The 15,411-nt window shown below is 33.5% G+C and overlaps 1 protein-coding gene and 1 pseudogene across 1 annotated transcript in view; both read left to right on the top strand.

The window, feature by feature from the left end:
- Positions 1-1,535: 1,535 nt before the first annotated feature.
- Positions 1,536-6,954, top strand: LOC127179499 (NACHT, LRR and PYD domains-containing protein 3-like; annotated as a pseudogene).
- Positions 6,955-8,621: 1,667 nt separating this feature from the next.
- The window catches only part of fzd3b (frizzled class receptor 3b), a 41,939-nt gene continuing 35,149 nt past the window's right edge, over positions 8,622-15,411 (top strand). Inside the window, exons 1-2 of the mRNA XM_051133049.1 lie at positions 8,622-8,890; positions 11,409-11,931. Coding sequence (XP_050989006.1) covers positions 11,617-11,931 — 315 coding nt within the window. The 5' untranslated portion in view covers positions 8,622-8,890; positions 11,409-11,616. The remainder of the gene's footprint in view (positions 8,891-11,408; positions 11,932-15,411) is intronic.

Genomic DNA, 15,411 nt, shown 5'->3' with positions numbered 1-15,411 from the left:
AATGCAATGAACATAAAACATAGTTTTAAAAAAGTTAATTCAAACAAAAGTTATTTGATCACCTGAGGTGGATGAACCTTTTTCTGAAGACCTACTTTCACTGATGCTTTGTTAGATTGGAAAAACATTGATCTCAAGCTGGCTCTGTTTAATTTCATATGTAAGTTGATGATGTGTTCTCAGTGTTATGACAAAGCTGACCGCATTCACTTCACTGCACCTGTTGGCTTGCTGGACATCTGCTGTTCATTCAGAGCGTCAGACACAAAAACCTAGTTATCTACAGACTATTATCAGACTCACAACTTTATGGTTATTACTTTATTATTTTAGTAAGATAAAGGGAAAAAAGAGAAATCATCCCTTATGTTGTTAAAGTTTGGTTATTTAAGACATTCATAATAAATATTAATAAAGCAGGGTGCCCTGGTGTAATATATGAGATGTATGGTTTATTTAAACTGCAGTGGTAAAACATAAATTAAAATTATGATGACAGATGTGAATGGGGAGGAGAATACGTGCGTCAGGTTATTCCTTGCTCACAGCTCCTTTGGAAGCCTCCAAATTCCTTGTTTCTGGTCTCCACACAGCGCAATTTCGATTAAATTTATTTAATTAATTTGCAATTAAAATGTACTTTAAAATGGCTCACTTTGATCGGTTTCCGGGTCAGATTTAAGGACAGAGGAGCGAGGAAACTAGGAAGCATCATTTTGAGTTTAGAGAAGTTCCCTACAAATGCGTTTTGCTCAGAGGCATGCAAATGGTTTTACGTCGCGTTCAAATATTTTCGTTTACGGAGCAAACCTACACAAAGTAACCCGGGATATTGTGTCTAAAATGTAAGTTAGTCGATATTAACTACTTGTTTATTGAACCGTTGTGTAAAAGTTTGTCCACCATCAACCAGCAGCAAATAAAATGAGGCAAAATGCGCACTTTTTAACAAGGTTCTGCCAAGTAAATGATTCTTTAATTCTTTTGAGGGAAAATTGTTTCATTCTCACTTGTATTTTTGATACATATCACTTCACTGCAGGGCTTGTTGATTTTTTTTATATATACTGTAGATACTGTGTTCACGTATTTTAAGACTCGTTGTCATTTTAGCACAAGTAAAGTGAAAGCATTACTGTAAACACTGTTGTTTTTGGATTTAGATTTGACGTGGACATATTCAGAACTGAAGAAAACCCTGCAGGTGTTTCACACAGGACTAACATTGTTTATACTTGGTATAATCCATACCAAATACCTGCTTGAAAAATTCAGTCTGGCTTTTGTGGTCATGCAGAAACTGAGAAATCCTTTAAAAATATGTTTTATTGCCATAGCTTAGAAGTGGTCTCTTTATCCTGACAGTCATAAATGGATTCATACACTTTCTAAAAACATTGATCTAGGAGTTGGACTGATAAAATCAACTTTATTTTTTGTCAGTTAGTTATGTGGGCTAGTGTACTTTGTAAGTGTTCGCAGCCAAATTGAAACTATGTACTGAAGACTTTCATAATTTTAGTAAATGTTTCATTATGTCTGATTTGTTTCATTTCTGCTGTGTTTCAATAGCACTGCTTAATCAAATGAGTCTCTGTAAGAAGAGAGAAGAGGAGGAGGAGGAGAATGAGGAGGATGTTCACACATGTAAAGCAGCATCTCCAGATCCCAGCTGTGTGTCTATGAGGAGCTGCTTTTCCATAGGGGTCCCTCCTAATCTCAGTGCTGGAACAGTGACCACTGAGCCTGAGTGAGTTTACATGTGATTTCAAAATGTTACGTATTTATGGTAGTTGGTAATTCATGTATTTTTTTAAGTTGTCTGTTATGTAGGGTCCAATTAGATCTTAAGAGTTTGATGTGCTGTAAACATTGATAGTCGTGATGCTTTTTTACAGTCACAGTGTTTCTGTTCATCTCACTGTTTCTGCAGAGTGAAGAGAGATGATGTGATCAGATCATTGATGCCCCGTCTGACCTGCACTGACTCTGACTCTCAGACCTTCATCATACAGAGAGTCAAAGACCAACACAAAACCAGCATGAAGAGCAAGTATGAGAGATTATTTGAAGGAATCAAACTAGAAGACAATCAAACCCTCCTGAACAGGATTTACACACAGCTCTACATCATAGAGGGAGAGAGTGAAGGAGTGAATGAAGAACATGAGGTTTTACAGATGGAGAAAACAGCCAGAACACAAAACACTCCAGTCTACTGCAGTGACATCTTTAAACCCTTACATCAACCAGGATGTGAGGAGAAAGACAAAATCAAGACTGTTCTTACTAATGGCATTGCTGGAATTGGAAAAACTGTCTCTGTGCAGAAGTTCATTCTGGACTGGACTGAGGAAAAGCCAATCAGGATGTAGATTTCATGTTTCTGCTTCCATTTCGAGAGCTGAACTTGATTAAAGATCACCAGTACAGTCTTCACAGACTTCTGCTGGACTTTCATCCTGAACTTCATGGTCTGGACTCAAAGATTTATGAGGAGTGTAAAGTTGTGTTCATCTTTGATGGTCTGGATGAAAGCAGAATTACATTGATGTTTTCAGGCAATGAGAAAGTTTGTGATGTGAATGAGTCGTCTTCAGTGGGTGTGTTGATGTCAGACCTCATCAGAGGAGAGCTGCTTCCCTCTGCTCTCATCTGGATCACCTCCTGACCAGCAGCAGCCAATCAGATCCCCTCAAAATACATCAACCGTGTGACAGAAATTCAGGGATTCAATGAGCCTCAGAAGGAGGAATATTTCAGGAAGAGAATCAGTGATGAGCATCAAGCCAGCAGAATCATCTCACACATTAGAAGATCAAGAAGCCTCAACATCATGTGTCACATACCTGTCTTCTGCTGGATCTCAGCCACTGTGCTTCAGAAGCTCCTGGAACAAGATGACAGTGCAGAAATCCCTCAAACTCTGACTGAAATGTACATCCACTTCCTGCTGACTCAGATCAACATGAGGAATCAGAAGTATGATCAGAAAAATCCAGAGAAACTTCTGAAATCCATTAGAGATATGATTATTAAACTTGCCGAACTGGCTTTCAACCAGCTGATGAAGGGCAGTGTGATGTTCTATGATGAGGACCTGATTGAGAGCGGCATAGATGTCACTGATGCCTCAGTGTATTCTGGGATTTGCACTGAGATCTTTAGGGAGGAATCTATAATTAATCATAGAAAAGTCTACTGCTTTATACATTTGAGCTTTCAGGAGTTTCTAGCTTCTTTCTTTGTGTTCTACTCACATGTAGTCAAGAATGAGGAGTCACTGAAGCCATTATTGAATAAAAGATATCAGTGGTATAGTCAGACAAAATCTCTGTATGAGCTACTAGAAGCTGCAGTTGATAATTCCTTACAGAGTGAAAATGGACACCTGGATCTTTTCCTGCGGTTCTTGCTGGGTGCTTCACTGGAGTCCAATCAGAGACTCTTACAGGATCTACTGACACACACAGTGAACAGCTCAGAGGATATCAAGAGAATCACACGGTACATTAAAGACAAAATCAAGGGTGATGAACATCTCTCAGCTGACAGATGCATCAATCTGTTTCTCTGTCTGCTGGAAATGAAGGATCAGACTTTGTACAGAGCAATTCAGGAGTTTGTGAAATCAGAGCATGAATCAATAAATAAACTCTCTCCATCTCACTGCTCAACAGTAGCCTACATGTTTCAGATATCAGAAGTGCTGGATGAGTTTGATCTGAAGAAATTTAACACATCAGATGAGAGTAGAAGGAGGCTGATACCAGCTGTGCTGAACTGCAGAAAGGCACTGTGAGTATTAATTTGTGTGATTGAAAATGAAAATGAATGTCTGTTGTTGTTGTTTTTAAACATGAGGTCCACTGTATACTATATTCATTTTAGTTTGACAGAGAGATTATGCATTTAAAAACTTCTCTTAAAAGCGTAGCAGTTTGGTCATATCTTCCCATCTTAGTTGAAGGCTTTTTTGTATAAAAACAATTTAGTTTATTTTGACAAAAGCATCCAGAATCTCTGGAAGTATCCAGAATCACCCTTAGGACAGGCAGTTTGGAAAAAGGATGGATAACTTTTCCCAAGCTGTTTCTTTTTATAATTTATGATGTTGTTATATAACAATATATTAGTTAAATGCCAGATAGAATAATATTATCTACTTTTGACATTTTGTGCTTCCTCCTTATCAATTCACTGTAACATGTTTCTCAGCACTAAGTAGATGTTGTGGATAAACCATATTTCATCCTGTGTTATAGACTTGCTGACTGTAATCTGACTAGTCAGTGCTGTGAGAGTTTGTCCTCATCTCTACAATCATCACACTCACTGAGAGAGCTGGACCTGAGTAACAATGACCTGCAGTAAAGCTTCTGTCTGATGGAATGAAGAGTTCACACTGTCAACTCAACATACTGAAGTAAGAAAAACAGACAAAGCTTCACATGCTTATGGAATTAAATATGTCCTCTGTCTGGTTCATTGTCCACAAAACATTTCCAAGAGGTGTTAATGTAATATCCAAGTGGTCTTGAACAACCGTGACACTTGCCTTTACACAGTGGTTTCCTTCAAGCTGTTCCTTTTAATCTTCTGATAATGGAAACATGAACAAAGCAGTCTGTATACATTTCTTATTCTTTATTATTCTCTTATTCTTGGATTCTTCCCCTCCTCTTTCATGATTGTCTGTTGTGACTCTTCAAATTGTTGTACATGATGCCCACTCCTATGTAGAGTAGCAATAATCCAGAATTGTATACATTTGCTGACAGGCTGTGTTATCATGGATTCATAAACACATATGTCTTTAGCAATTTAGGCATGTTTCACACTAATCAGGTAATCAGGCTTTGTGTCTGGATATCTATGCATTCCATACTTCCAAAACCAATTTCCGTAATTGACTCAAAAAAAGCTGTAAATCAAAGGTTCGCTTACTTTTTTCAGTTTGCCATGTCAAAGATTACTCAATGAAGTTCAACTGTGTGTTGTAGTTAAGTGAGGTTTTTTTGTGTCCATAAATGTGACTGAGATGAAGATTGGACCACATTTTTGTTTAATAATGCAGAAATCCAGCTCTCCAGAATTTCCATAAACACAATCTTTCTACTGTATCTAACTAATGTCATCTCATTACCAGTCAATATTCAGAGTTCATCATCTGATCAAAAATAGAATGTTAGTCATATGATCAATATGTGATTAATACCATGTGCAGAATGCAAAAAATAACCCACCTGCTCCTCTTTATTGGACCATATTTCATCCTGTGTTACAGACTTGATGGCTGTAATCTCACTGATCAGTGCTGTGAAAGTTTGTCTTCATCTCTACAATCATCAGACTCCTCACTGAAAGAGCTGGACCTGAGTAACAATGACCTCCAGGATTCAGGAGTGAAACTGATGGACTGAAGAGTTCACACTGTCAACTCAACATACTTGGGTAAGAAAACAATTGTAAAGGTTTGTTGTATATAAAAATTAAGATTACAAATTGAAGAGTAGTAAAAACAGGTAAATAGAAATCATATTGATAATCATAAGGGCTTGAGGGTTTGTACTTTGTCAGAGGTGATGTGAAGTTGAGTGTGTGTCTTTATAGATTATCTGGCTGTATGGTGACAGAGGAAGGGTGTTGTTATTTGGCTTCAGCTCTGAATTCAAACCCCTCACACCTGCGAGAGCTGGATCTGAGCTACAATCACCCAGGACAATCATTAGTCAAGCTGCTCTCTGACCAAAACTACAGACTGGACAAACTCAAGTATGTTCAACTCTGACAATCGTCCTGGTACAGATATATATTAACATTTACCATTGTATACTGTATACATGATTGTTTGCATGTTGTCTAAATAGGACTCTGTACAGGGTCTTCTTTTGATTTTGTGAGAGCAGGGTTTTTTGTTGGTGTTTTAGTTTGCTTTCTTTATTCTGTAAACTGAGTGTGACATCTTGTTTTTATAGTGTGGAACATGGAGGAAAATCCAAGATTGTAACAGGACCTCAGAAATGTAGGCCACACACATACACCCTAATAATTTATTCTTTGTGTTACAAATGTTATAATCTCTCTTCTTTGTTCAGATGCATGTTATCTCACACTGGATTTAGACACTGCAAACACTCATCTCATTCTTTCTGAGCGGAACAGAACGATAACATGTGACAGAAGAGCAGCTGTATCCTGATCATCCAGACAGATTTGAATGTCAACAGGTTCTGTGTAGACAGAGTCTGACTGGACGCTGTTACTGGGAGGCTGAATGGAGCGGCTGTGGGGTTAATATAGCAGTGACTTATAAAGGAATCAGCAAGAAAGAATGGAGAAAAGACTGTAGGTTTGGATACAATGAAAAGTCCTGGAGTTTTAGATGTTTCAATAACAGCTTTGCTGTTAGACACAGTCAAAAGATTGAATATATTTCTGTCCCTTCATTCTCTAACAGAGTAGGAGTGTATCTGAACTGCTTGGCCGGCCGTCTGTCCTTCTACAGCATCTCTGAAACAAACACACTCACACACTTACACACATTCAGCACCACATTCACTGAACCCCTCTATGCCGGGTTTGGGGTTGACTCTGATAGTTCAGTGTCTCTGTGTGAGATTAAACAGCTTCCTGTGAAATTAAAAGTTATTTAACCCCCCCTCAGGTGGATGAACAGCATTTACATTTTCTGTAGACCTACTTTCACTGACACTTTGTTAGATAAATGCTGTGATCTCACACTGTCTCAGTTTAGTTCTGTATGTAAATTGATGATGTGTTCTCAGTGTTATGGTAAAGCTGATCTCATTCACTTCACTGCACCTGTTGGCTTGCTGGACATCTGCTGTTTACTCAGAGCGTCAGAGACAGAAACCTAGTTATCAGACTCTCAACTTTATGGTTACTACTTTATCATTTTGTGAAGATAAAGGGAAAATACATCAACTAACCTGCTTCCTTATGGTCACTGTGAAATTTAGCTTGAGAGAGTTTTTATATAAACCAATAGCCTAATATATTTGGTTATATATTATGTTATGCACACACATATATTTTCCCATTACCTTTTATGTCACTGCATTTATTAAGTTGTTGCTATATTACATGTACCAGTCAAAAGTTTTTTTTTAAAGAAGTGTCTTCTGCTCACCAAGCCTGCATTTATTTTATCCGAGGGACAGCAAAAACAGGAAAATGTTGAAATATTCTTTACTATTTAAAATAACTGTTTTCTATTTAAATATATTTTAGAATGTAATTTATAAAGCTGAATTTTTAGCAAAATGTTGAAAACAGCTAAGTAGAATTTTTTCAGGCGTCTTTGATGAATAGAAAGTTCAGAAGAATAGCATTTATCTGAAATAGAAATCTTTTGTAACATAAATGTCTTTATCACCACTTTTGATCAATTTAAAGCATCCTTGCTAAATAAAAGTATTAATTTCTATAATTTCTTTAATTTCTTTACTAAAAAATAAAATAAAATAAAATAAATATTCTGACTCCAAGCTTTTGAATGATATAGTGTATAATGTTACAAAAGCTTTTTATTTCAGATAAATGCTGATCTTTGGATCTTTCTATTCATCAAAGAATCCTGAAAAAAATGCATTAAATTGTTTTAAATACTGATAAATTTATTTATTTATTTTTAGCAGCAAATCAGCGTATTAGAATGATTTCTGAAGGATCATGTGACACTGAAGACTTGAGTAATGATGCTGAAAATTCAGCTTTGATCACAGGAATAAATGACATTGTATATATTCAAATAGAAAGCAGTTATTTTACATAGTAAAAATAATTTACTGCTTTTGCGGTATTTTGGATCAAATAAATGCAGGCTTGGTGAGCAGAAGAACTTTAAAATATATAAAACATAATTTAGTTATAAAATAATTCACTCAGGTAGTTCATTATTAAAAAGAATTAATTAAATATTCACCTTTGCTCTGTGCTAGAGTTTGAAACGAGTCCCTAGGACATGCGCAGTCCTTTAAAGTTGATTCTCGCTGTGTAGGGGAGGGGGCATAGAAATACAATAAACTAACAGAAAGGAAACGAGTATGAAACCAGTCATAAAATGGGTGGGGAATGCAGCCGGGAGGCTGATTATAATTTGCCAGGTACGCGGTGGCTACACAATAATTATTGTATTTTAGATTTAAACTGTGTAGTTTCAATTAAACCGTTGTTGAAGTTTCTGAGTACTGTTATTCACGTGTAAATTATTTTATCGACCTCTGTTGAAGTAAACCGCAGAGCGGTTTTGTTCACATGGTACGTGTTACTTTTCTCAGCGCTGCTCAGCCTGGACTAATCAGAGTCGATTGTGATTACCTTCAGATGGCGTTAAAATTAATTTTATAGTAAAATCTGTTATAGATTTTTTACACTTGTGTGTCAGATACTAATCCGTCGCGTAAGTGGATTTAAACGATTACATGGTTTAAAGTATAAATGTATCTAGCAAGGCAAAAAACGTCGTTGGATTTGAATGCAACTCAATGGCGCTTTGTCTTTTTGAGCCGCCAAGCGCCCCCTAGAGGAATCAAGGTTTATGTCTCCTAGGAAACAGCTGAAGGTGGGGCGAAACGGGAGTTTCGCTGTGCCTGTGAATATGCAAAGCCACCAGCCGTCCGTGACGCTCTTCATGTGCTCGTTTCGGTTAGTTTACGATTTTTGTATCCATCAGCGTCTCAATGCAAATAATCGGCCGGAGCGCGTGCGTTGATGTTGTGTGACTGTCTGAGATAAACTGCAGCGCGGACTTCAGCGTGTTACATGATTGTAGGTGCTGAAATCAAACCTGCTGCGTAAATCTACACGGAGAGACACGCTGTATTGTGTCATATGGAGAAAACCAGAGGAGCTCTGCCAGGGAAAGGTAAAGTTTCATATGCTTAATATTGCACGCACTGTTTGGCTGTTTTAACCCACATGAGTTGTTATTCTTAATTTCATATAATAATGCATATAGTCTGTTATTGCTGTCTGGAATTGCGTGTTGAATAATATTCAGACATGAGGAATCCCATCATATGTGTTACACTGCTGACACTGCAGTCCTGCATGAAATATCGGAATATTCGGAATATTTAATGTGTGTAATGCAATGCAAAGTGCGCTTAGGTGTGCTACTACACCCTATAATGAAATTAAGAATATACATTAATTTGATGTCTATTAATGTGTGTTTTTATGGTAGAGAATACCTGAAAAATTTATTCGGATTTTTAATGTCTGCTTACAGTGTTTTCTAGCTGGTTGGAATAGGTTGTGTGTTTGTAGACTGACACAAACGTGTTGTAAGGGGGATGGGAAATGTTTACACTGGCTCCTGTTAATTCAGATTTAACACAGTCGGGATTGAGAAGGGCTGAGTGAAATGATATGCAAAAAAAAAGCTTTTTTTGCATATTATATTCCTCACAAAATGTTTATCTCACCGTGTGTGTGTGTGTATAATTTGATTTGATGCATTTTGTTTTAAATGCGCAAATAAATCCAGTGTGAGGTAACTCATGAAAAAGGTCATATTTAAACTCATTAAAAAATATTAAATTATATTTTGCATAATGAAAATTAAGTATTTATGATGAGATTTTCTTACATTACACATTTGAAACATTATTATCATGACAATTAAGCACATTTCTCCAACAGAAATCTTGTTCTTATTACAGTAATACATTAATAAAAGTGGATGCCATGATTTTTATAATTTAATGATTTTTAAATGTTTTCTTTATTTAATGCTTTAGCACTATTTCCATATTTTCTTTCAGTTGCAGTATTTTTATTTTATTATTATTATTATTTTTTTTTTTTTTTTTGCTGCAGTAATGCAATTGTCCCAATTAACAAAAATAACAAGTCTTCTAAAATAGGTGTGATTTGAAAAAAGGTCATATTTAAGCACAATATTAAAGAAAAAAATACTAAATTATATTTTGCATAATGAAAATTAAGTATTTACGATGAGATTTTGTTACATTACACTTTTGAAACATTATTATCATGACAGTTAAGCACATTTTTCCACACAATTCACAATACTGCAACAAAAATCTTGTTCTCATTACAGTAATGCAGTAATAAAAGTGGATGCAATGATTTTTATAATTTAATGATTTCTAAATGTTTTTTATTTAATGCTTAAGCACTATTTCAATATTTTCTTTCACATGCAGTTATATATAAAAATGTATTTATTTATTTATTTATTTTTTGGTGCAGTAATGCAATTGTCCCAATTAAAAAAAATAGCAAAGCTTCTAAAATAGGTGTGATTTGAAAAAAGGTCATATTTAAGCTCAATATTAAAGAAAAAAATACTAAATTATATTTTGCATAATGAAAATTGTGTTTACGAGATTTTTTACATTACACTTTTTAAACATTATTTTCATGACAATTAAGCACATTTCTCCACAAAATTCATAATACTACAGCACAAAAATCCTGTTTTCATTACAGTAGTAAAAGTGTGGACACAATTGTTTTTATGATTTTTTTTTTTTTTTTTAATTTAATGATTTTTAAAATATTTTTATTGAATGCTTTAGCACTATTTTAATATTTTCTTTTCATGCAGTAATGTTTTTTTTTTTTTTTTTTTTTGCTGCAGTAATGCAATTGTCACAATTAACAAAAATAATAAGGCTTCCAAAATAGGTGTGATTTGAAAAAAGGTCATATTTAAGCTCAATATTAAAGAAAAAATACTAAATTATATTTTGCATAATGAAAATTTTGCAATGAGATTTTTTTACATTACACTTTTTAAACATTATTTTTATGACAATTAAGCACATTTCTTTCCAAAATTTACAATACTGTAACACAAAAGTCTTCATTACAGTAATACAGTAATGAAAGTGTGGATGCAATGATCTTTATGGGTTGATGATTTTTGTTTTGATTTTTGAATCATTTCATGATTTCTTAAAATATTTTTTATTTAATGCTTGAGCACTGTTTCAATATTTTCTTTCACATGCAGTAATGTTTTTTTTTTTTTGAAGTAATGCGATTATCACAATTAACAAAAAATAATAAGGCTTCTAAAGTAGGTGTGATTTTCTTCATGCAAACTTACATTTTTGCTGAAATATGACCCAGACACGTTCTTGACAGGTTTCTGTGAGGTTCACCTAGATAATGGGTTGTTGGTTTTAGTTTACGGCTGTTATAACAGCTGTTTAAATGGTCTTTCCTGCTACACTAACTGTTTACAAGCTGGGCTTTACATAAGCTTGCTTTTCCAGGCACAGAACTAATAAAGTTAACCAGTTAAAATGGCTAATTTGTTTAATGCACACCAGCTTCAGATGAGTCTGGTGGTGTCTGCAGTTTACAAATATCCTTTTTTAAATTTTTTCTTTTAATAAATGTCGTTACAGGTATCCAGTAGAATAGGATCCATTGAAGACCACCCTGATCAAAGGCACATTCTTTAGTCTTGTATGAATGCGAGAGGATGCGTAAGACTGTCGAAGGGTCTGATCAAAGCGTGCACTGACCCGAGACGACAATCAACATCAGGTATCCATGAGGACGGAACAGGAAGGAGATGGAAGCGGTCGTTCGTAGCGGTATACCTTACACACTATGGGTGTGGCGGATTTCTGCGTAGAGAATAAACCCTTGTGCTCACGTTCAGCCTCTCAGTCCTGTCCCGCTGTGATCTGCCATTCAAGCATGGGGCGCATTGTGGATTTACCTTTGTGGCTCTTCAGTGCTGTGCTGCTCCTGTCCTTGTTCACGAGCAGCCTGGGCATCCACATGGATTTGGTGGGCAGTCACAGCATGTTCACCTGCGAGTCGATCGGCCTGCGAATGTGCCAGGACCTTCCCTACAACACCACCTTCATGCCTAACCTTCTCAACCACTATGACCAGCAGACGGCCGCTCTGGCGATGGAGGTAACCATGCTTTTCCTTCTGTCTTATACAGCTGGGGTTTAGAGAAGGTGGCAGGAAAACTAGGTTGCCATGGAGCTTGTTGTCGTGGAAGCTTGTGGTTTATGGTTGGTGCTTTGATGAGCTTGAATTATTTAGACTGATGGTGGCTTTTGACAAGCTTTATTTTGTATTTTTTAAACTTAAATGTAAGAGCTGCGGGAGTCTAGGTGCTTTTTATAGGGGTTTGTTGATGTTATTTTAATTTTCAAGTTGTAACATTCTGTTAAAGTGTGCTTTTTATAACTACAGCTTGATCTTGTATTGTCTGATCTACATCTGTGGCGTTCAGCTGGCTTTTGATCTCTAAAATATTTTTGACAACGGTTGTAGTTGTTAAAAATATCTTTCGGTTTTGATGTATTATGCCATTTTGCACAAATCCCATATAGAAATTGCATGCATAAACCCCAAAAGTGATGATTTCTGAATATTTATCTAAATAATCTATATAAAGTAAGTAACATATATAAAAAGTAAATATATTTATATATGTAATATTTTTTAATAGTATATTTTTATATTTATAAAAGATTTTTTGTTTAATATTATAACCTAGGCAAATTTGGTAAAAATATTGTTTCGAACAGTCAGATTATAATGACATTTAATACTAAAAACAGTCTCCTTTTCTCAGTTGTTTATTAAAAATAAATAAATAAATAAACAAATAAATAAATAAATTATATATATATATATATATATGTATGTATGTATGTATGTATATATATATGTATGTATATATATATATATATATATATATATATATATATACACATTATTTATATTATATATTTTGTTATAAGTAAATATTTTTAGATATTTTATATTTGTTTATATTTATTATACACATGCACTATACATAATAGAATTATTATATTTTTTATGTATTTTTATATTTCTAAATGATTTTTTTCTTATATTATAACCTACCAAGTTTGTTTAAAAAAAGTTTTGAACTGTTTTTCTCAGTTGTTTATTTAAAAAAAAAAAAAAAAAAAAAAAAAAAAATATATATATATATATATATTTTGAAGTAAACATTTTTGTATATTTTATTGTATATTTATGTATATTTTTTTCCTTATATTGTAACCTAATTTGTTTACAATTTTTTAAAAATATATGTATTTAAATGTAAATTTATATATATATATATTTGTTAAATATATATTTAAAGTACATATTTTTATATATTTTATATTTTATATTTATTTTTATATTTATTATGCATATATTTTAATGCATGTATTTTTATATACTTATAAAGCTTTATTTTCTTGTTTTATAACCTAGCAAATTAGTTTTAAAAAATAGTTTCGAACAGTCAGATTATGCCATTAAATACTAAAAACAATCTCCTTTTCTCTTCTCCCCATTTATGTAATGCAGTTTGTGCTTGCTCAGGACTTTCTTGTAGTTTTAATGTCTGCCACAGCCATTTTGATGAATCATATCCATAAGAAATGCGATGAGATCATTTTTGCCCAGAGGTTTTTTTGCGCTTATGTGTGTGTAATGGATCTGTTATTCATCAAGAAAATAAATGTAGGTGCTGACATGTCTGTCGTCACGCATAGTAGCTATAATCTCCTTTTAATAAATAGACTAATTATAATAATTATTTAAACTGCAAAAAACAAAAATGAGAAAATTGCTTGTTAAATGAATAATTTTCATATGCAACATTCTTTTGGTTTATTTTAAACACCTTTTCATCAAACCTGTTACAGATTCAGGTCTGTGAGATAGTAGGCTATATATTTATGGATATTAAATTAATTTACGATGATCACATATGAGCATTCACAGCATTTGAGAGACATTGTAATTAAAAAGGGGAAAATATATATTAATATAAAAGATAGATGTATTTTTATATGAAAAATAAAATTATTACATTTAAAAAAAACATCAAAATATTAATAAACAGGAAAGTAAATAAAAAAACATAATAAATATATATATATATATATATATATATATATATATAAATATATAAATACTCAAACATATCTTCCTGCTAAATAAATAATTAAAAAAATAAAATAAAAATAAAATTATAAACACTCAATCATTTCTTCCTGCTAAATAATTAGACTTTTAATATAAAAAATAAATCTTTTTTTATTTTTTTATTTTTTTTGCTTTTAACTTACAGATAACACAATAGAGGACAAAATAAGACACAACAGAAGTAGACAGAAATTAAAAAATAAATTTAAGAAAGAAATCAAAATAATAATAAACAGGAAAGTAAATAAAAAAACATAAGATATATATAAAAAATATAAATACACAAACATCTTTCTGGTAAATATTTAAAAAATATATATAAAAATTAAAAAGAAATGATAAATACTTAACCATTTCTTCCTGCTAATAATTAGACTTTTAATATAATATATATATATATATATATATATATATATATTTTTTTTTTATTATCTTTTATTTTTGTTTTTAACTTATACATCACACAATACAGGACAAAATAAGACACTACAGAACTACAGTTAATATATATAAATTATAAATACTCAAACATTGTCTTCCTGATAAATAAATTAAAAATATATAACATGTATGTATATATATATATATATAAAAAAAAAGGATAAATACTCAAACATTTTTTTCCTGCTAAATAATTAGATTCTTTAGATACCAGATCAGACGTGTTATAATTAACTGTATTAATATACATTATTTGCTTGTATAATAGCCATCTGTTGTAGAAATATCTATAGGGAATGTCAAACAGCTCCATAAATCTTGTAAAACGCCTCTGTGGCGTCTCAGGAATGGCATGTTTGTTGAATGCCATTTTATTCCGTGTGTTGAAGGAACTATTGGTGCCATCTTAACATTTTTTTTCCCACTTCTAACGGCCTCATAATCTGCCAAGCCCTGTAATGGCTGGATTGATTTGAAGCATGGAGTAATGCGCTTTCTCCCATTGTTTCAGTCAATTAAACACGATGAAGAGCATAAGCGTCCATCTGTGTGCTGAAATCACAGCAGAGCAGCCGGTGTCAGTCGCCTGCTGTAGGTCTCGGGGGGTCACGTGACCCGGGCGGCCCTGAGGTTCATGGTGGTTCATCTGTCAGGGGTGTACAGTATCCCCTGTGGATATGTATTACATCACCCTGAGATGCCCTGCTGGTGAACCAGAGTCAGAGACCGTAAAAACACCCCTTACCCCCCTCCGTATTTGCCCCAGTACTGCCTCTGTCATGAGGTAGGGTTGCTAGGCTGATGAATCAGTTATCCAATGCACAGCCCTGTTGTATGACTTGTGTTTTTATGTTTTTAACTGTATATATGTGACCCTGGACCACAAAACTAGTCATAAGGGTCAATTTATATACATAGACAGATGTCTATTGATGTATGGTTTGTTAAGATAGGACAATATTTGGCTGAGATACAACTATTTAAAAA

Source organism: Labeo rohita, chromosome 17 (assembly GCF_022985175.1).
Source record: "Labeo rohita strain BAU-BD-2019 chromosome 17, IGBB_LRoh.1.0, whole genome shotgun sequence".
In the NCBI taxonomy this organism is placed as follows: Eukaryota; Metazoa; Chordata; class Actinopteri; order Cypriniformes; family Cyprinidae; genus Labeo; species Labeo rohita.
This window is presented reverse-complemented; position numbering and strand designations above follow the sequence as displayed.